Below are 20,947 nucleotides of genomic sequence, written 5' to 3'. Positions count from 1 at the left end.
AAACATTTTTGCCTGTTTCCTTGTTGGATATTTATGAAAACACACAGTACAAGAGCAGCTCAGATTGTATCTCCAGATGAGTTGTTTTCAATGGGAATAGCTATAAATGCTTAGTGACAGAAGAAGAAAAGAGACCATATTAAAGCAGTACTAAGTAACTCATGCCCCTAGAGGCCATAAGCGCCACTGCAGGTGTCATAGCACGTTGCGGAGAGAGGGATATTGTACATCCAATTACACAATGGAGATAATTTTTTTCACACAAACTTGGCTGTAAATACGGCTAAAGTGCCGCTAGCCCGCATTTAGCTTTGCCCGTTAGCCTGTTAGCTTCTTTTTCGTGATTCTATCAGTGTGTATTGGTGACACTGAGCCGGAGGCAGGAAAGCTGCAATTGTAGTTTTCTGACCAGAGACACCAGGGGGAGATGAACCCCAATAATCCCATCAACACTTGTATTACCCCCAGAGGTACTATTAAAAGGATTTATTAAGGTAAACAAGTTACTTAGTTCTGCTTTAAACAAGCCTGTATTTAAATGAAATACACATGCAGTTTTGAGCCGTTGGACCAATTTAGGAAAGAGGCAAAAATATTCAAATCAATTCAAGATATGATCAAAACAACACAATAATCAACAGTAATAAAAATTTAAAATATGATTCTTCTACAAAAAAAAAAGAATAAATTAACATTCACAATGACATCACGTGGCCTTCAGTTTCACAAGCATTCATTATAGACAGAGTTCGTCCACATAAATGGCCTTCTGGAGTCCCTCAGTGTTGCAGAGAGAAGAATGTGCTTTCTTTTTCCCGCTTGGTCCTTTTAAGTGCTGCATAAAGGGGAAGGGGCTACGGCGGCAGGTGGCACGCAGAAGCCGCCGCAAAAGCGTTTCTTCTTTTCACATGTGGAGTATGGCGAGCAAAAGAGCCTCCCTTCACGAAAACATTTGGCTTATTGGCAGATGGACGTTGGGCAAAAGAGGTAGAGGCATCGCCAGAAAACCCCCCCCCTCCTCCTTTAGCAGAGCTGCGATGAAGGGCAATTTTCTCTCGTTTTTCATGGTTAAAACGCTGTTACATTTCCAAGGTAGATTCTGCTATACATTCAAGATGGACTATATTTTCAAAGGCAGATTTTTTTTTGAGGCTTCACATGATTTTCGCAAAGGCTATCTTAACAAACAGACTCGAGCCGCTGGGACACTCGCAGATGGCGCTTCAAGTATGTCCAGATTCAAATTGACAAGCTACTGGCGCTTTTACAAACACAAATCATTTCTCCGGATAGCGATTCTAGCAACATTTTTTCGAATTGCAAGCGGTTGATGACAAAAAAACGAATTTCCCTCGACTTGAGTCTTTACAGTTTTTTTTTTACTTCCTTCTCGCGTTGTCGTTGGGATCTTGCAGCTTGATGAGCCTCTCGATCTCTGCCCCCAGCGTCTGCAGATTCTCCTGGAAAACAAGAAAAGAAAAAAACGTTGAGGGGCAGCGCGTTCTTGGCCTCGCATCTCATTTGTCAATTAGTTGTCAACGAATCGGAGTTGTTATGAACGCGTCCAAGCCTTCATTTACGCCCGCTGATTTACTGTCACAAATTAGCACTTCCTGTTTACTGCCAATCACCTTTCGGCTCCAAAAAAGACGACGGTGTCAGAAAGCGCTCCCACACAGAGCTTGATTTTTTTTTTGAAGACATTGTTTACGGCTTTTCAAATTTGATGCAACAGTCTGATTTTAGTGAAAAGGTCCGAACACTGTGGAAGTGGAAGTTTGGAACGAGCAGCTGTCAAGGGTATAACTGAGCCATGGTATTAGAAATCTTTTTTTTTTTTTACCCTACATCCAAGTACTTCTCACATATAATTCAATCTTTGGAACCCACATAGAAAGCTCTCCCAATAAGCTCTCGACCTGAAAAACTCCTTTCTTTTTGGTTCATCAATAGTCTAGTGTTTGAATTGTTCTTTTCAAAATGTCATTCGTCTTAAAAAGTGACAACGCGACATGCCCAGAGTCCTGACAGCTTGTCAAATCAAAGATGCAGCCACGTCAATGTTAGTGTGTGAGGAAAAGTTTGTGAAAGATGACCCAAAAGCCCCAAATACTCAGAAGTTTGAAACATACTTGTCATTCCCTGCCATACCATGCTTCAATATAAAACACCTATATCAGCGAGATACTGTATTTTTTATCAGGCGTAAGGCTCATTACGGCTGCCGAGGGAATACCGGTGACGTGGGAGGAGACCAATGAAAAATAATGTGATAAGAACGTACAGCAACGTCTGTGGGAGCCTAAAGATGCACCTGGGAGATTTTATAGTCCATTTTCTTTGAGGAATTAATTCGATGTCTATTTCTGGTGCGGCGTCTTGTACAGGAATTCACATAATTAAAATGTGCAAGAAGTGCTGGCCAAAATGTTAATAGATGCCACTTTTTATGGTCCAGTAATTACATGTAATGGCCCACAGCTGCCCATTCGCTCATTGGACTGCTAGCACTACTGCAACGAATGCATCCACCATCAGGAAAGGAAGAATTGATTAGAGACATAATAACTTTACCGGGGCTTGTTTTTACATAGGATTCAGTAGTATCCATGTTTTTGCCCTGCCTGTGCTTTCTTTGTACCGTATTTTCTGTAAGTAGCACTTTTTTTTTTTCATAGTTTGTCTGAGGTGCGACTTATACTCAGGTGCGACTTATATATCAAAATATATAATTTCACATGTTTGTTATTTTCACACTGACAGCCACTAGAGGGCGCTCTAGGCTTGTGTACCAGTATCTGCTACTCCTGTATCACTGAAGATTTAAAAACGGTAATCAAGCGGCAGAAAAAAAGTGTGGAGTGAGCGAGAAACTTGTGAGACTGGTGAAAAGCGTAGGTTACTCTTACAGAGAAAACAAAAAAAGCTAATAGGGAGCTAAAAGCTAGAGGGATGAGTTTGCAAATGGGTGCTTGAACAACGGGCTGCCGGGAGAGGCTTGTCAATGGTGCAGTTACGCCTCCATGCCCAGGTAGCTGCCAAGGCTGGTGAGACTTATACTCTGGAAAATAGGGTATTTAATTTTTCAACATGACGAGAAGCATTCACATTTGAGAGACCACAGTTGGGCACTAGTTGTTCAAAGTCATAATACAGCAAAACATTTAATCAGTTTGGGTCTCTTGTACAAAGTGAATGGGAACATTGCCACACTAAACGATCTAATCTGCTACAGCCTGCTGCTGCTGACAGTCAGGCCAAGATAGAGCACATTATTCTTGAAATTGTGTTTGCGTTCATCTGCCCGTCTGTTATAAAAACAATGATTCACTCTATTCAAATAAATGGTGAAGACACTGGGGCTTTGGAGAGTGGCGTTATTCTCTATTGGCTGTAGGTCATGACTGTCACTCAAATCTGCAGAGAACAGGTTTCTGGTATTGATATTTGCCCAAACCCTCTAAGTATCTTAAAGGCTGTCAGTGGGGTTATCGGCACATCTTTGTGATCGGATATCGGAAAAGCTGACATAAAGGACTCACCTTAAGGGAGGGCGAGAAGGGATTGCCATTGATTTTTAGCATGTCAATATTTCCAATCAAATGTAAGTGTGTTGGGGTTAGAGGATGCAAAAGTGTCTCAAAAAGTGCCCTAAACACCTCTGAGGGCCTGCTGAACAGATGTGTTGTCAGGCTACACTCATGATTGACACTCAGCTTGACTGTAAGAATTATCAGCCAATCAAAATTCGACAGTGCGTCCCCCGGGCCCTGCTGTGTCTCAGTAGCTTCCCCTTCTCTTTCCTCACCTGGGAAAACCGCTCATGTAACTGCGCATGGGCAAGACATTCCAGCCAATCAGAACAAGTCAACAAGTGGATAAACAAAACATTTCTCTTGTGAAATGTCCAAACGCGGCAAAATGAAGTGGATTTATTAATCATGGATATTTGGCGCCGCTTCCTGATGAAGAGCGTTGACAGAAAAGCAGCGGGAACGACAGCGGGACGTAGACGCCTGGCCCAGGACAGGAGAACAGTTTCATGTACGAGACAGCAAGCGCTAAAAAGGCAACCCTGGACATCCCACATAGCACCAAACTAAGTCTAGTATCTTTTTGTTACTTTGGATTTTGCATTTTGGTTGATCTCTGGATGTCTCGCTCCGTTTCCACGTTATATATTGAGTTTTTCTGTATACTAGTACGAAACCCAAAGGTTTTTGCTTTTGTTTGGGGGTGGAGGCACAGCTGCTTTGGTTTGCGTTGTTGATACATCCTATGGCGTACAAATGCCACATAAAAATGCTGTTTTATCCATACGCATTTCTATTGTCGATCAGCATATATGCGGTTGAGCGAGTGAACCCAGGGTACTACTGAACAACAAATTAAATTTGAGATATAAACCAAACATAAAGTCTGAACATCTGTAAAAGTATCAATTCTACAATCAAATCCTAAGCAGACTTCAGAACTGATCAATGAGCTCTCAAGACTGCACATGAAGACACCCCATTACTGTATACCATCATGTGTATTGGGCATTATGTAACGTAAAGCTTTCGGTGCAGCTGGCTCACCTTCAGCGTGATGTTCTTGAGCAGCGTGTCCTCCAGCACAGCCTGCAGTTTCCTGTTGATCTCCAGAGAAAGGTCCAGGGTCAAGCCGCTGTCCGCCGGGTGTGACGTGTACAGGGACGCCATGATGCCCCCGCGGCGGCTCAGGTGGGCTTTGTTAATGTCCGACGCCTCTGACGAGAGCGCCCCCGTCTCCTCTCTCAGCACATAGCTTTGGATAATTCTGCGGGGAGAACGAGGAGTGATAGAGGTGACGGGTCAAAACCACTTCAAAGGGAATACTGAAATACCGTCGCTTTTCACGTCATCAGAGGACACTATATAAAGAAATAAATAAAAAACTGAGAAAAATGCAATTTGCAGGTGGGTCCATCTCAGGAATAAATCCATTTTGAGTGTGAAATGACAAAACATGAATTTCAACAAGAGGCTATTTTGAACTCAAAGCACCATTGTTGACATTATTATAACGCAAGCCCACCCATAAAAGTCAAATAAAGAGTACATTTGTTTTTGCTGCCATGGAAACTATTGTAAACAGACAAAAAAGATAGTCACACACGGTGTCCGCATCTAAATATAACGCATTTCTATGAATCACAGAGAGTGTAAATCAGCGCAATTCTCTGGCCGTCTGTCCTGCTAATGCCTCGTACAAACATTCAAATATGTCCATAATGTACAGGATTTCCATACACTGCTAACACACTGTGTAAAAAAGATCTCTTCAAACCTTTCCAATTTTCATTTAGAGAAAAACATTGCCAAAAATGTGTCATCATCATAATTCAAATTCATTAGTATTACTGCCCACATCGTTGGAAGATGAATAGCCAAATATGCAGGTGGTGTTAGAGGAAATTAGCGTCTGATTGTTGTTCTTTGAAGAGGTTTTACATGCAGGAGAGAAAATGATCGCACTTGACGACAGACATTAAGAAACACAGGGTTAGCTTGTAGTTTGGCCAGGATTTGTGCTTATTGTGCACTAGTTACTGCAAGAGGAAGCGAGCCAGACACTCGGGGTCAAAGCCCTTCTGTAAATTTCATAACATTGGCATCGTATTTTAAGTATTTACAGGACAGTATTTACAGCTGGAGAATAAAGAAAGCAATAACGATACACAAAAGGTTGGTTTGTATGATAAACATGTTGTGGCTTTTTCTATGGCATGGATAAATGATATGGCAACTATGGCAACAGGCAAAATATTTAACACAAAAAGCAAGTGGCTAGAAGGTGAAAACATGCCAGTGAGACTTCTGATAAAATAATGTTCATTCATACAAAGGGTTTTCCATGCAATGACTGTAAAATACAACTTACCAACAACTGATTAAGCTCGTTTTATCAGAAGTCCAACGGCATCAAGCACTATTCACTCCCATTTCTACAACTACAATAGCTACATAAACACAACCGAGTAATGCAAGAAAAGGGAAAAGCTAAAAGCCACTAGAAAACAAAGCCCACCACCAACTGGTTCACATGCGTCGATGCAGCTTGCACACGCAGAGATGAGACTTACCTCTAACTAGGCTTTACTCGGGGGCCCATATTTGGAGCCCATTCCCATAGCGACAGTGTTAAATAAAAACAAAGAAGTGACAGAAATTAAAGATGAGGACGCGATGTGGTGAACAGCATGCACCCAAGTGGCGAGAATTTGAAGCGTCGGGCGGATAAGCAGTTATGAACAATCTATGACAGACAGTAGCTGCTTATTGGCACCCCGTTCAAGCCAAGGACTCAAAAGCGCACAACATGACACAGGCGGCTGTCGGGCATCGGCTCCAACTCTTAAACAGTAAAGACACAATCTTCTAGCTCAGGGGTATGTGCTGCATCAGCTAAACCTGGCCTTCAATTCGTTTTCCTGGACCCATCTCAATTGTACAAAGTATTGTTATAAATTCCTCAAGTACAGGCCTAAAATCACGTAGTTCTTTGGATTTTTACATTTATCCCTGTGGCGAACACAAAAATAAGATAAGCTATACACTAACCAAGTACCTAAACTGCTAGACATGTTTGCTACTTCACCTCCTTATGTGCAAAGTCCTTCATTTTTGGCATACGGTGCAGGTAGATCCAGGTAGATCAACGTTAATATATAACATGGATTTGGCTTCACCTTATTATCATTGCGAACACTGAAGCAGAGTAATACCCAGAGCGGTGGGAGGTAATGTTGTGATGCAGCTTTCTGTATATCACTAAAAGGGGAGTACGGGATTGACAGGTTGAAAGGATGGATCCACTGATAACCTTGTTTTCAAACCATTATTCCAAACACACACACAGCAGGTGCACACGCGCTCAACCAGCTTTTACAACAAAACCTACTTGGCCCCCGGTCCGCAGTTATCGCTGATTGCATCCCTAACGCACTGAAAGGCTGCTCGCTGCATGAGAACACCCTCAGACCTCCTCCTGCTTTGTTCGGATCGTGATTCGCTTTCATTTGAATTCTTCTCAGACACAAAGGCTATTTAGGTGCGATGCTGATGTTAACCAGGTGTGCGGGTTTGAAGGACATGTGGTGCCCTTCAAGAAAACAGGGCTCCTTTTTTACCACCCCCACCCCCCCGGACTAGATCTTTGAGTTTCAATCGGTGTTAGCGACAGTATTACAAGATATAACGCCTAATGCCTTGGCTGTGATCTTTCCTCATGCTCCACTACTTTGTATTCTGGTGCTTGTTCATCCGCATGTCTTCCACAAACATACGCAGTAAAAGTAATTTCAAAACAGCTTTGACAAATAAAACGCCATAGGATTTCAACTAAAAACATAAATCACATTTTGTCTGTTATCAGTCCCTCCAAGTGTGCTTTCCACATTTCTGACTCCATTTCCAGCACCTGCTCGAAGGCTCATAGTTATCTTGTCAGTGTTCACCAGGGCGTCCTAGAGGGATCGTGAGAGAAAGGCAAAAAGGACAAAATTCACATCCACATTCGTCGAGTAACACCCCCTACCTCGCAGAGACTTTTAACGCGGCTAAATTTAGCAGCGCAACCGTGGGATTCGCCCTCAATTTTAACTCTTGAATGTAGGTTGAGGCTAATAGATTCAATCCACGTGCAGAGAAATGTGTGGAAGGAGATGTCCGAGAGTTTTAATGTGAATGAAAAAATCGTGTTTCATTGAGAACTTTTCGACTTTGATAAAACAAAGCACTTTATCCTGCTTAATTCTACTCACTGAGCCGGCATCTCTATTTGAGTAAGCAGAAAACCCAAAGACCCAAAATGTATTCCGAGCGCATCGCTCCAAGCCACACGTGAAGGTGAAATGCGATTATGCATAGTCCTAATGTCCTTCATTCAGTCCCACTTCAGAGGAGGCTTCAAAATTGACAAAACATAATTAACAATCCATAGTGATTCTCTTGTGCCCCCGCTTGACTCAACTATAAATAGCTCTGACAGAAGTTTGTCACAAATTATCATCATTAGGAGTCTGGAGATGAGACGCAGAGATAGGGAGAGGTAACGGGGCAAAAACCAAGCGCCAAAGCAAATATGTTCAGTCAAGGTCGTACCTGTAATTCTTAATGGACAAGACTTCTTTGTACACAACAAAAGCAACCACAAAATGCCATTAAAGGCAGTAAAAAAGAGGGGATTGAGGGCAATTTATATTTATATTATGTATTACATTGTCTGGGTCTTTATAAATAAGAAAAAGGAAGAATATCTTGTAGTGTAGCAACTACCGTACAACCAACCATTCTCCTATACCGACAAATGCCCAAACGTAAGCCAATTCCCTGAGGTGATTACAGCTTAAATGTAAGTTAGCCATATCTTTCAAAACAGGTACAGTACAATATGTTCCCCACGGGGGTCAGGACTCCCTTGTAAAAGAGATTCTGAAACCTCACTGTTGTTAAAGCAGAACTAAGTAACTAAGTGTGTATTGGTGGCTCTGACCCGGAGGCAGAAAAGTTGCAAGGGTGGTTTTCTGGCCAGAGACACCAGGGGGAGATGAAAGACCCTCCAATCATTCCATTAACACTTGTATGACCCCCAGAGGGCCTACGAAAAGGATTTATTAAGGTAAACAAGTTACTTAGTTCTTCTTTAAAAAAAAGATCAAATACATTTTTGCTGGATGCTGCATGAACAGAACAAACTGGGATTTGTTACGTACCGTCTTTGTCGATAAAGGTAATATACCAACCTTTTCTTTTGCGCTTATACCCTTTCTGTGCCACTCACTTTGTCTTTTTGCGGATCTCCTCCACCAGCTGCTTGATGTGATCCTCCATGAACTCGATCTTCTCCTGTTTCCTGGCCAGGGCCTTCTGCAGACGGACGATGCGCTCCACCAGCACCGCCTTGTCCACCTCCGGGAAGCTGTCCGTGACCACCACCGAATGGCCCGTGTGGCTTTCTGGGGACCGCTCCTCCACGATGCTACTGTGACGGGCATTCAAGGAGCCTTCGGAAAAGTGAAAAAAAAAAAGAATAATTACATAGTGGCTAAATACGGTTTTCAAAGCTTTGGTTGAGGAAATGTTGAAAAATGATTTAAAAAGGAAGAAACAAAACAAAATGATGTTACCGTTATGATGAATGATACCTGAAGAACTGGAGCGGCTGCCCATGCTGCTGACGTCACGGTCACAGCCTCCGTTTTCAACCTGCTCCAATCTCTTCCGAGCTGAAAGACATCAAGGATCAAGAAGATTGTTACCTTTTTAAACAACTTCTGCCATAAGTTTTGTGGAGAGTCCGATGGGGCATTAGCTGCTTGCTCAGTCAGTGAATGAACATGCATCAATAAAAGCTACATCGTTTAAAAAGCTGATTCGTACTTTCAGCAAATATGTGGAAGAGTACTAGAATTCCCGGCTGTAATTACTGATTCCACAAAGAAGGCAGAAGGGAAAGTAGGAGCTATGCATAAATGATGATTTGTCTGAACCCACTGGAACGTCAGCTTGAATAAATGTGAGGCAGGATGTTTTTGTACAGGAGTGCGCGCTCAGCAAACCCGCGCAGCATGAGCAAAATCTCCTAAATGAATATTCGGTTGTCACTTTATCAGGGGACTGACTTGATAAATGGTCGGGCAACCCCATGGAAATTGCCCTGTCAATCTCACATGTCAACTACTGTATGATGAGACACTGCGTGCAAGGTAATACTCCTCTAAATTATGTTACAGGATTGTTGCTAAAGGACAGGTGAATTATAATAGGCATATGCGTAATCTGTGCTTAGAAACCCGTTTCTGCACACTTCTACACTATTTTTTTATTTTGATAGACCTTTGTCACCCCGGATTATGTTTGAGAGGAGAGAGAATTAAACATGCCAAAAACAGAATGCAATTTTCACCCAACGGCATGCACAAATTGATGGCGCTGTGATAAACGCCGTTGGGCCGCAAAAAGGCTTTGGTGATTTTTTTTTTAAATTCTACCCGTGACGAAACATAATCCAGGAAATACAGATTGAAGCGCTTCTTCAGCAATAACAGGAGAGAAAACCAAAGCAAATAAAAGGAGGGAACAATAATGCAACATGGTTAAAAACTAAAAATGATGAGCTGTGTTTAAGCTTAAAGCTTCACTATGTAACTTTTTTATGTGAAAAAAAAAAACACCTTGATATTTGTGCATTATTGGACCTTTTAGTGACTCGGTGGCTTTATGGGTGCAGCATGGCACCTTTGCTTTCCCTCACAGTGGCCTCTATGATTCTCCGGAATCAATTGTTTTTGGGTTTCTGGCAAGTTTCTGGAACGAACCCTTAAGAACAATTGATCCTGGAGCATCATAAAGGCCACTGTGAAGGAAAGCAAAGGTGCCAAGCTGCACCCATAAAGCCACTAAATTACTAAACGCTCAAATACGCACGAATATTAAGATTATTATTTTTACTTTAAAAGTTGCATAGTGCACCTTTAAGGTACTAAAACTTTATTGTTCCTGCAAGGAAATTTGTCCTCTGGATTTGACCCATCACTTAATGCTGCTGGGACACAACCTGTCAGGAGCAGTGGGTGACCACAGTGCAGCGCCTGGGGACCCGCCTCCTGATCTTGAGCTAGAATTAGTGAGGACTACAGTGCAGGATCTGCTTTTGTGTATATTTCATGCACAAGGTTAAAATGTCAATGCACTAGTACAGTAAACCCATACAGTGTCACTTAGATCTATTCCTTTCCATCATTAAAACCCATTTTCAACGCATGATGGCTTCTAGATTGCAATTTTAACAACTTCCATTACACAGAATAGAGACAAAAAGAATGAGACGATTCACTGACTTGAACATACTGTATGAGCAGATGCCAAATGACTCAGTAACTGCGATCCCGCTGCATAATCACTGAATCCCCATATGTGGCTACATTAAACCTCTAATGATACAGCCGGCAGCCGCGTCGAGAAAGGAGCCAACAGTGATACAGTGATATAAAACAGTGGCCGTTGTTGGCGAACCTTGAGTGAGTTGTTTTGTCAAGTCCTTGATGTTGGCGGCTTGTTTCCGTTTCTGAGTGAGGAGCTCGTCTCTCAGCTCCTCCACTCGCGTTTGGAGCTGGGACAACTCCTTCTGTAGAATGGACCTTTCCTGCTCCAGGGCCTGCACCTCCTGCTGCCGCAAAATAACCTCCTGCTTCAGCTGTCGAGACTAAACATAAAGGTGGCGAAGGTTAAAAATACAAATTAAGACACACACTTGTATTAATTTTCAATGCTGACATGAAATTTGTGAGGCAAATCCTGACCTTGTCGTCCAGTAGCCGGCTGGTCTCCTCCTGCAGGGACTTGAGCTCTGTGTGGGAGCCCGTGAGCTGGTCCAGTTGAGCCTGTAGCGTGTTGCTCTCTGATTGGAGCAGGGCGTTTTTGCTGCTCAGTTTCTCAGTGAAGCCCAGGAGCTCGGCCTCTCGCTCCCTACTGCCCTGGACGTCACGGTGGAGGTCTGACATTTGGCTCGTCAGACTGTCCACTTCCTCGCGGAGGGTTGTGATCTCCTGCTGATCGCTGCAACGGACACGGGATAAACAGACACTGCATTTAGAACGAGAAAGCCAGATTAACACGTTGATCAATATCAGTAACAAAAGCTACATCCACCTTAAAGCGATTTGGCAGGGTTTTGTCCTATAAAGTGAAATATAATTTAATCCTAAGAAAACATACAACACGGAAAAAGGTCTAAACTATAGATAAACACCAAGAACCAACCGGCTGACCAAATAGAAAACAAAAACCAAACTATAATTCCCACCGCACACCACAGTTTAAGAACCACCGCACAAGCTCAAAAACGTGCTGTCATTAGTGGAAAAAACTGGCTTCATAAAAACGTCCGCCAAAAGATCTCTTGCATTTATTAATTTGGGTCAACGGCACTCACTTTTGACTCTCTGGTGAAAATAGAAACCGTTTCAGTGAGTGGAGGAAAAAAAAAAAAAAGTTTGAGTATCATCAAGTGATCTGCAAACGCCTGGCTCAGTCCCACACTCACAAAGGGACTCGCCTCCCTCGCTGCCCCCTGCGCTATATCTGTCTCTGGCCCATCTTTGAATCCAAGACGATGCTCAAAAAACCCCCCACAGGAACCGAATTAAATCGTGTGCACATAATGGAGACATTGGCATTATATCAACAGCAATTATATACTTTTGTGCAAACATTTGTGTCATGTCGAAGCATGTCGAGTTAGGAGTGAGATTTAAATGAATTGGCTCCATTGGTTATGGTTTGTAAACAGGAATAATCCGGTACTGGAGCGTGAATCGCTGTGCAAACGCGGATGCCGGTTACTCTAAGCTCAAATAAACCTTGGCCTGACGACTCCTGATCATTACAGACATCGATTTTTCGATGTCTGTGTGTGCGGCGTGTAATTACAGCAGTACCCACCGTTGCTGCTGCTCTTCCAGTTTTGTGACCTCTTCCAGCTTCTCCCGCTGTCGGCCGATCTCCGCCTTCTGTCTGTTGATGATCTCCCTGTATTTGGTCAGCTCGTCTTCCCAGCGCGGCCGCTCGTCCTCTAGACATTTTAACTACAGAAAACAGAGACGCGTCACGAGATGCTGTGAATCATTATGAACTTGAACCGGCCCTTCTGAATAAGCGAGAAAGCTTACCTTGGTGCGCAGTGTCTCCAGCTCATCCATGGACTCCTTGTAACTTTTCTTCAAATCTTCCAGCTCCTTCGCCTTTACTTTGTGAACCTGTCGGATCAAATTTAGTCCCGCATTTTATGAAAAGCCACAACAAAGTACGCCAATTATCATCTGCCTCCATAAATGACAGCAAATATCACCGAGCAGTAACAGAAACAACTTGACAATGAATTATAAACAACAAACCGCACACGCACTATAATAATCAACACAAACATGAACTCATTCTGAAATCTACCCAGCAGGAAGACCCCTAAAGGAAATAATTAAAATTGCTCTAGCTTTAGCAATTAGAGCGGAGACGATACAAAAACTATCACTGTGTTTGATTGCAAACAGACCATTCACAAACCGGCGAGTTTAATGAAGGCGGCCGTATGTAAACGGAGTGTGCAGACGTAAGTGGTCGTAAACAGACTGTGTGGTTGAGGCAGGAAATGGGCTTCTGGGTCGTTGAAAAGCACATCTTCCTATTGATTACTTGTAGGCCGTTTATTTTTGACACTCGATTCCCTTCAGTGTGGGGAGCATGGAAAAACAGGTCATTTTGTCAGATTGTGTCCGTGTCCGTGTGCACACGCATCTGCAATTTCTGGGTCAAACCATAAAAGGTTTACATAAAGGATCGCCAATGTTTCCTGACCTGATTATTACATATACATCAATACATGTCCATTATGGGTTCAGGAAGTATTCATACCCATCATGGTGTTACGTTGAAGTCAGATACTGAGGATGAACTAAGGAAATTAATTAATTATTTGATTATAGTATCTGACTGCTACCTACTTTACAATACAATCAATGGCTGTTATCTGGGGTGTGCACTGTGGTCATCACCTCTAATTGATCAGTTTGCTCTTGCTTGTGTTTTTCCAGCTCTCCTGTGGTCTCCCTCAGTTTTGCATCGAGCTCATTGGACCTGATCTCCTCAGACTCCTGCAGAAACACAAAAAACAAAAATCAACGACAGCGTCTGGGAACATCGGCCGAACGCTTGTACCTATTTAGGCAAACAGAGAGTGACGTTTCCATTTCAACGGGCATGAATGATTAGAGACGGCTCTTTACCACCATCAAAAGGTGCAAAGGAAAACTGCTGCTCACTCCACTAGTAAAGAGAATACCTAATAATAATTTTCATTTAAATACAAAAAAGTAAACAAAAAAGCAAAATGTAAAATATCATATGCACTTGCTCAATGGAGTATTTGGCAAGCACACACAGAGCAGTGATGTGTGCGTGTGAGAAATGCCACTCACCTGGTATGTTCGGATCATGTCCTGGCAGTTTTTACGGATCTGTTCTGTCTCTTCTTTAGCCTGAGCCAGTTTAGAAGTGGTCTCTCTAAGTTTGTCCTTTGTTTCCTGCACACAGAGAAAATAAATGATGTCCTTGTTGTACCAATACATGGAAATGGAACAGAACAAGTGCCCTTCAGCAACATACATTTGCTGGAAGGCTGCAAAAAACAAAAGCATGATTTGTTACACCCAGAAATAGCAGCATCCTTAATGGTTATTACCTTGCAGCAAAAATACTGTAACCATTTGCACTCACAGCTCATTTAGAGCTAAATCACAAGACACATCTAATCATGATGGGCAGTAAACAGAGGGGCGCTATGCTATAAATAGATAACATGAATCTGACGGCTTCGTACACAGTGCATAAGGAAAGTGTTCAACTCCCTTCACTTTTTCCTATGTTCCAAAATGTATTAAATCATTAGCCCCCCCTCATCAATCTACATACAAAGTCATATTACATACAAAGTCATATTAAAAAATCTTAAAAATAAAATCTGAAATATCACATGTACATACATATTCACACCCTTTATTCAGCACTTTGTTGAGGCACCTTTTACAGCGATTACAGCCTTCTTTGGTATTTTTCCCCATTCATCTTTGCAGATCCGCTCATGCTCTGTCAGATTAGATGGGAGATGTTCAGGGACATTCACAGACTTGTTCTGTTGGAAGGTAAACTTTTGCCCCAGTCGAGGGTCCTGAGGATGTCTCTGTGCATTGCTGCATTTATCTTTCCCTTTATCCTGAGTGTCTCGATTCCTGCTGCTGAATAACATCCCCACAGCCAGGGGATGAGCGGTGCCTGGTTTTCTCTGGACGTGGTGCTTGGCATTCAGGCCAAATACTTCTATCTTGGTTTCATCACATCAGATCAGACACTCTTGGTTCTCATTCAACATATGACCAGGGTCCGGACATATGCAGCCATTGCTCTTGGAAATGTGAAAACATGAACATAGGACGTCTATTTACATAGCAGAGCTGATCAATGAATCAATAATTTTGCCATTTTATTTTTATGCAATTCAAATTAATCCAGCCTTCGAAATTGAGTATATTGAGAGGATTAAAAGACTTTGGGGTCTGGACTAAAGCCTCTGGAGGTCCGGATCTGGACCCAGGTGCGCCAAGGGGACCCATGGTCTAGCCACTCTATCATTAAGGCCTGACTGATGGAGCGCTGCAGAGATTGTTGTCCTTCTGGAAGGTTCTCGCATTTCCTCACGCTGGGGCTGCGCTCTGTTCTGTCTGCTCAGTTTTGAGTGTCATAGCAAAGGGTGTTCAAACCTATGTACATGTGAAATTTCTTTTTTTTTTTTTTTTAATACATTGCAAAGTTTTCTGAAAAAATAAATCAAAATGTGGAAAAAAATACTAGCACTTCAAAAGTAACACTGTAAAGCTTTTAGATGATTAAAAGAGTGTATAAAGTTGAATTACCTTGTGAGCATCGGCTTCACTCTTGAGTTTATTCTGGGCCCACTTGACTTTGATGAGATGAGAGTTGATCTCTTCTTTTAACTTTTCCACTTCCCGATTAAGTCTGTTAACCTCTCCTTCCTAAGAAAATTGAGCACAAACATATTATTACAACATTCAGTGACATTTTAATTTCATTCATTAACTATTATATGTCCAGTTTGAGAAACAACAAGGGGCTTTAAAAACACTAGCCATGGGCCAGACACAATAACAATGAAGGAAGAAAGTAACGTATCTATTGCTTCTGATACTGTATACTTGTTTGATAGGAGTTTCTACTACATTGCCCTGCCCTATATTTTATTACTTGGTGCTGCACGTAAAATACCTTGGCTTCATTAATCTGCTGGAGCCTGCCCTTGTCCTGAGCCAGCTGGTTTCCTCGGAGCGCCTGTCGGTCCACCTCCTTAGTGGCCTCTCTCAGCCTCTTCTCCAAACTCTCCTTGTCCCGTCTCAAGTCCAGGGCCTCCTTCTCCCCGCGGACATACTTCATCACCATCGCCTCCTTCTCTTGCCGCGCTTCATCACACTTCTTGTTCATCTGCAAGAATTTCAAAATGATTGTAGTTTTAGGCACCAACGCAAGTTTGATAATTTCTTGTTTTTTTTTTTACAGCCCTGAACAATTGAAAAATCAGAATACAACATCTAATTTAGGACAACCAGCAGAAAAAAAATAGGTTTAACTGGGCTCAACAGCTTTGTGCTAAAAAAGAGGGGCAACAGAAGCAACAACATCCACTTTTGTTCACTGGACGGTGAAATTAAAAATTGTGAGGTGTAACAAAACTGTCAAGAGCAAAAGTAGGCGATGTATTTTACCTTGTGTGGAAATACCAGGCTGAAAAATGCGTTTGTCTACAATATTCATTTGCCGAGTGATTACCTCTGCAATAACAACAGCTTGGAGACCAGAGACCTTGACTGGTATCTTTTGTTTGGGTGTGAAATGTGCGTACGGCTTTGTCAGGGAAACAAGGTTAGCCTCTAAACTTCAGATTCAATCATTCTCAGCTAAAAGCAAAGTTTAGTGGATCAAAATGGAAACAGCGAATTGAATAACAGGGCAAGAAACTAAACCGAGCCATGTAATATATAAGTAGCTTATGCAGGGGTTCTGGAGTGCACTGGGGTCCAGCTTGTACCTGTTCCACGCGGTAGGCCATCTCCTTCTGCATTTGCTGAAACGAGGACTTGGCAACATTTTCCTGGTGAACAAGCTTGTCCTTTGACTCCTTGAGCTCTCTCAGCAGCTCCTCCACCCTGCCATCCAACTGCAGACACAGACAGAGCGGACAGGGTGAGCAACTTGTCGGGCAGCATTTCAGAGCTGGCCACACTTGCTTTTGATATTAAGACTGTACAAAAATGTAATAAAAAGCTGTAAAATAATGCTGTAGTTCTTATTATTGCCTTTGTATCCTAGGGCTGTGAAAGTAATCATTTGAAGCGTTCTATGGTCAATTATCATCTATTTCGATTATCGACATGCTCCTCCTGGGGCAGCAACTGTTCATTGTCTGAAGCTTAAGTGTATAAACAGTGAAAATCATGCATCTCACAATCCATACTAGTGAAATCCATATGTATAAGTTTTTATTTATAAAATATAAAACTGAATAAAAAATTGAGGTTGATCAATATATGGTCAATCCATCCAACCCTATTGTGTCTAAACATGTGTTTAAACAAACATGCTACTCAGGCCTTTGTGGGCAGCGGTGTTAGACTAAACTAATTACTCTGTCGTCCATAGCAACAGCCTGGGTGGTACACCGGCATAAATAATAAGAGCACCACAACCTTATCAAGCTAAAAGTGGTCATCAGGTAAGATTGTGATATTCGGATAAAACCAGTCTTTGGTTTACCTGACAAGCTTGTAGAAGATAAGTCAGGCTGGTTTGCCAGGCTAGTCTTTGATGTGCTTATTTTTCCATTTCTGTTTTACATAAAATATCACTTAACAGTTCTGTGCCCTTTTCGCTGTTTTCCTTTGCAGCTTTGTTTGTCCCGTCTAATCAGTGTCTTCACAGTGCAGCCTCCAGATTTAATTAGGCTTTACTATGTCTGGTGTGGCTCCACACGCAGCTTACGGTTAAGACATGGGCTGCCATTGTTATTTCTGTCTGTTAAGGTGCTATACAAATAAAATTTGATTGATTTAATTATTATTTTTTGTTCTGATTACCTTCATAAAGCTAATAGTATGATCAGAAATGTCTATGAACAACAAAGTGTTACCTTTTTAATTGTGGCCATGTACTGCTTCTCTGTCTCAGATCGTTTTTTCAGCTCTTCCTTCATAGTGTCCTTCTCTGAACAGATGCCCAAAATCAGTTCCTGGTGTTGCTTGTTTTCTTCTAGCAACCTAAGTGCCCAAACACACAATATAAGTTTTAGTCCAAAACATCCAGCGATTTGTCAATCCGTACACAATGCTCAAGGTTTTTATTTTGAAAGAACTCATTGTTTTGTGGCCTGCTAATGCACTCCAACAATGTTGGCAAAAAATCATCAGCTGTTCAAGGAATTTTCTTTAAAGCTGAAAGATTAATCCAAATTTGAAGAGTAGTATTATTGGCAAATCACATAAACTGAAATTATTTCGGTAATATAGTATAATATTCACAGAAAACAATAAACTATCCTAACGCTGTTGTTTAGACAAAACACATTCTGAAATGCATGCCATTAGTGTGTTCATTTAGCAGTTCATAATTCCGTCTTCATCTAATCATCTAATATTAATGCTTGTGAATGACTTTTAAACTGTAAACTGAACTGAAACTTTAATCACAAATAATATAAATACTTCATTGCAATTATTTAAAAATCATTCAACTCTAGTCTCAGATATAACCTCCGGGAAATCCAAAGAACATTTTACATACGATGTAAGACAAAGTAGTTCACCTCTGAATAGCCTTCTCCTGCTGCGCATACTTGTATTGCACACACTTCTCAAAGGCAACCATGCAGTCCTCCTGATCTGTGGGTAGTCCATTTTCAAGACCGCTTTCCTTCATTCCATTTGAATGTTGATTTCCAGATATTTGACAAGATAAAAGCTCAGACTCTAGCTCCTCCAACAGGGACTCTTGTGACAGAGAATGTTGAATCTGGGAAATCAGGTTTCTGCTGCAGTCTGTGTCATACGGGCTAGACGAGGTATGAGAAGGTGCTCTTGTTCTGGGACTGATTTGTGGACTGGATGCAGGGGAGGAACCAGCAGTGTCCGAGTCGGGGGTAGGCGGGCCATTAGAGATCCCAGAAATGGTTGTCAAGTCAGTGGGTGAGTTGTCTGAAGAGCTTTGTGCAGAGGATGAAGGACAGCCACCAGATTCCTCGCTCTCAACAGCAGTAGTAACCAAAACTAATGGGTTTTCGGGGCTTTCTGCAGTAATGGCGGGCAAATCACATGCACTATCAGCCAATGGTGTTTCACTAGTGCCAGAAATGGGATTTGCTTCAACATTAGCTGTTGTACAAACATGGGGAATCACAGCAGCATTGTTTTCATTTAAAGATCGATCACTGTCCAATGAAGCTACACTTATACGATTAACTCCATTATCAACCAAATCAGTCTCCAAACTCAGAGATTCAGAGGCTGACTCCTTCGTATTTCCGGGGCCTATCAAAACGTCCACGACTGGATGACCTAGTCCAACATCTTCCTCATCTTTGCCTTGATTGCCTGCTTCAGATTCAATTGTCCGATTAAGCTGGTCCTCATTATCTGGGTTAGCCGTGGGGTTGAGTGGTTGCATCACTGGAGGCACCTCCTCACAAACCAGCTCAGCCTTGGATACATCCATCATGTGTAGAACAGAGGCTGGACCAGGCTCCTACCTAGGACCACTCCTCAAATCTATTAACAAAAGACAATAATTAATATTGAATGTGTGAGCAAGCCAAAAGCAAATTTCTGCCATCATTGTGAATGGTAGACAATACATTTTTCTATTTCTATTTCTAGCAGAATTAATGGAGGTGTGGCATCTTCAGTATGTCACAATTGCTGGAAAAATAGTGGACATGGACAAGTGCCACCTTGACAGACATTTCAAAAGATCATTTGTTTCCAGTTCATCAGTAGTATTACAAATGGACAACATATTTCGCTTTTTGCTTACTGAGACGTTTACCATCATGTAGCTACGATGCCAGCCCAGAAGCAACATGTCTGTCCCCTCCCTTATCGCTAACTCAAGATCATGGAGGTTGACAGGTGTATAGTATGTATAAACGTGGGATAGAGACACACACTAATGTTCGTCATATAAAAATGCCTGCCAGGAGGATTGGTTTGTTCAAAGGCAATAAAGACGTCTGGGTAGGTGTAAGCAATTTGTTAACGTTCAGATTCATTTACAGCGTTAATCTTAAGAAAATACTTTCGTAAGGTTGACAATGGAAAAAAATAATAAAACATCACATTGTTTAAGACATGGGATGTATGCATCAATGTAATATCGCACATTATTACGACTAAATCACATGTATTTTACTTGCAAAGCTGGTAATACCGAATTAAGCTAACGACTAAGCTACACATTGGAGGCTACGTCTTAGCCTAGCTATTGCATCTAATCGATGCCAAAATATTTCTGTAAGGGCTGAAGCTGTACTCACAAAATGTACAGAATTCATAGATCCTTCAATGATGAGTCAACACACGCTACTGTGAACTTTGAGCCAGAAGTATCGCCAGATGATCCCAACAAGTCACTTTGATACGAGGATATGACACATCAACAAACATGGCTCCTGCAAGGCAGGGACATGGTAATACTGACCAATCACAGACAAGTATCAGGTCACGTGTATCCCGTCATCAAAACAAGTACAGGTCAAAGCAAACTTTAGATGCCATACCCCTATTTAAATGCTCATTTATGCACAATTCAATAATTATTGTACAGATCCAAGTCGAACAAGTAGATTTTTGACCAGAATTATAAAATATATTAATGCTTGCGACGCAGACGCTTCAACAAAGTTAACAAGCCAGATTTTCTGTAATAAATTTATTACAGAAAAATGTACTGCATAAAATAAAAAAATAAACTCAAACCACACAACCCTAACCCAACATTCACAGCATTGTCTAAAGTCACTAGCAGCAACAACAATGCATGTTCTGCTGTTTTAGCACTTATTTCATAAAATGTACTGTGCTGAAAACAAAACCCTGATAGTATAATATTTGGGAAAAACGTTTGCGTTGGCAGCTGACTTCGAGTTTCACTGCGCATGCGCTACACTACTGCACTTCGGAGAAAGTTGGCAACACGTGTTGCAAGGTAAATCGTCACACTAAAACATTTTTCAGCATAAAAACAGCTCTTAATGATGTAAATATTTGATTAGTGTGGTTTGCATTATTACAACGTGTAAAGAAGGCAACACATTA

General features: G+C 41.7%; 1 protein-coding gene across 3 annotated transcripts; it reads right to left on the bottom strand.

Moving 5' to 3' along the window:
• Positions 1 to 401: 401 nt before the first annotated feature.
• Positions 402 to 20,304, bottom strand: ccdc186 (coiled-coil domain-containing protein 186). 3 transcript variants are annotated; one of them, XM_079577762.1, is made up of 16 exons: positions 20,167 to 20,304; positions 18,445 to 19,402; positions 17,773 to 17,899; positions 16,675 to 16,803; positions 15,858 to 16,070; positions 15,488 to 15,607; positions 13,997 to 14,101; positions 13,574 to 13,672; positions 12,695 to 12,781; positions 12,468 to 12,610; positions 11,327 to 11,582; positions 11,040 to 11,229; positions 9,152 to 9,250; positions 8,806 to 9,028; positions 4,581 to 4,800; positions 402 to 1,460 (listed from the first exon to the last, which is right to left on the bottom strand). In XM_079577762.1, the coding sequence occupies exons 2-16, from the start codon at positions 19,350 to 19,352 to the stop codon at positions 1,380 to 1,382; spliced, it is 3,000 nt and encodes a 999-aa protein (XP_079433888.1). In that variant the 5' UTR covers positions 19,353 to 19,402; positions 20,167 to 20,304; the 3' UTR covers positions 402 to 1,379. The 3 variants fall into 3 exon arrangements, with proteins under 3 accessions (XP_079433888.1, XP_079433889.1, XP_079433890.1); XM_079577763.1 differs by having other exon boundaries at positions 9,170 to 9,250; XM_079577764.1 differs by lacking the exons at positions 402 to 1,460; positions 4,581 to 4,800 and adding an exon at positions 6,704 to 7,489.
• Positions 20,305 to 20,947: the final 643 nt, after the last annotated feature.

This window comes from Gobius niger (assembly GCF_951799975.1).
Source record: "Gobius niger genome assembly, chromosome: 19".
Lineage (NCBI taxonomy): Eukaryota > Metazoa > Chordata > Actinopteri > Gobiiformes > Gobiidae > Gobius > Gobius niger.
Note: the sequence above shows the minus strand (reverse complement) of the source record. Positions and strands in the feature narration are given on the sequence as shown.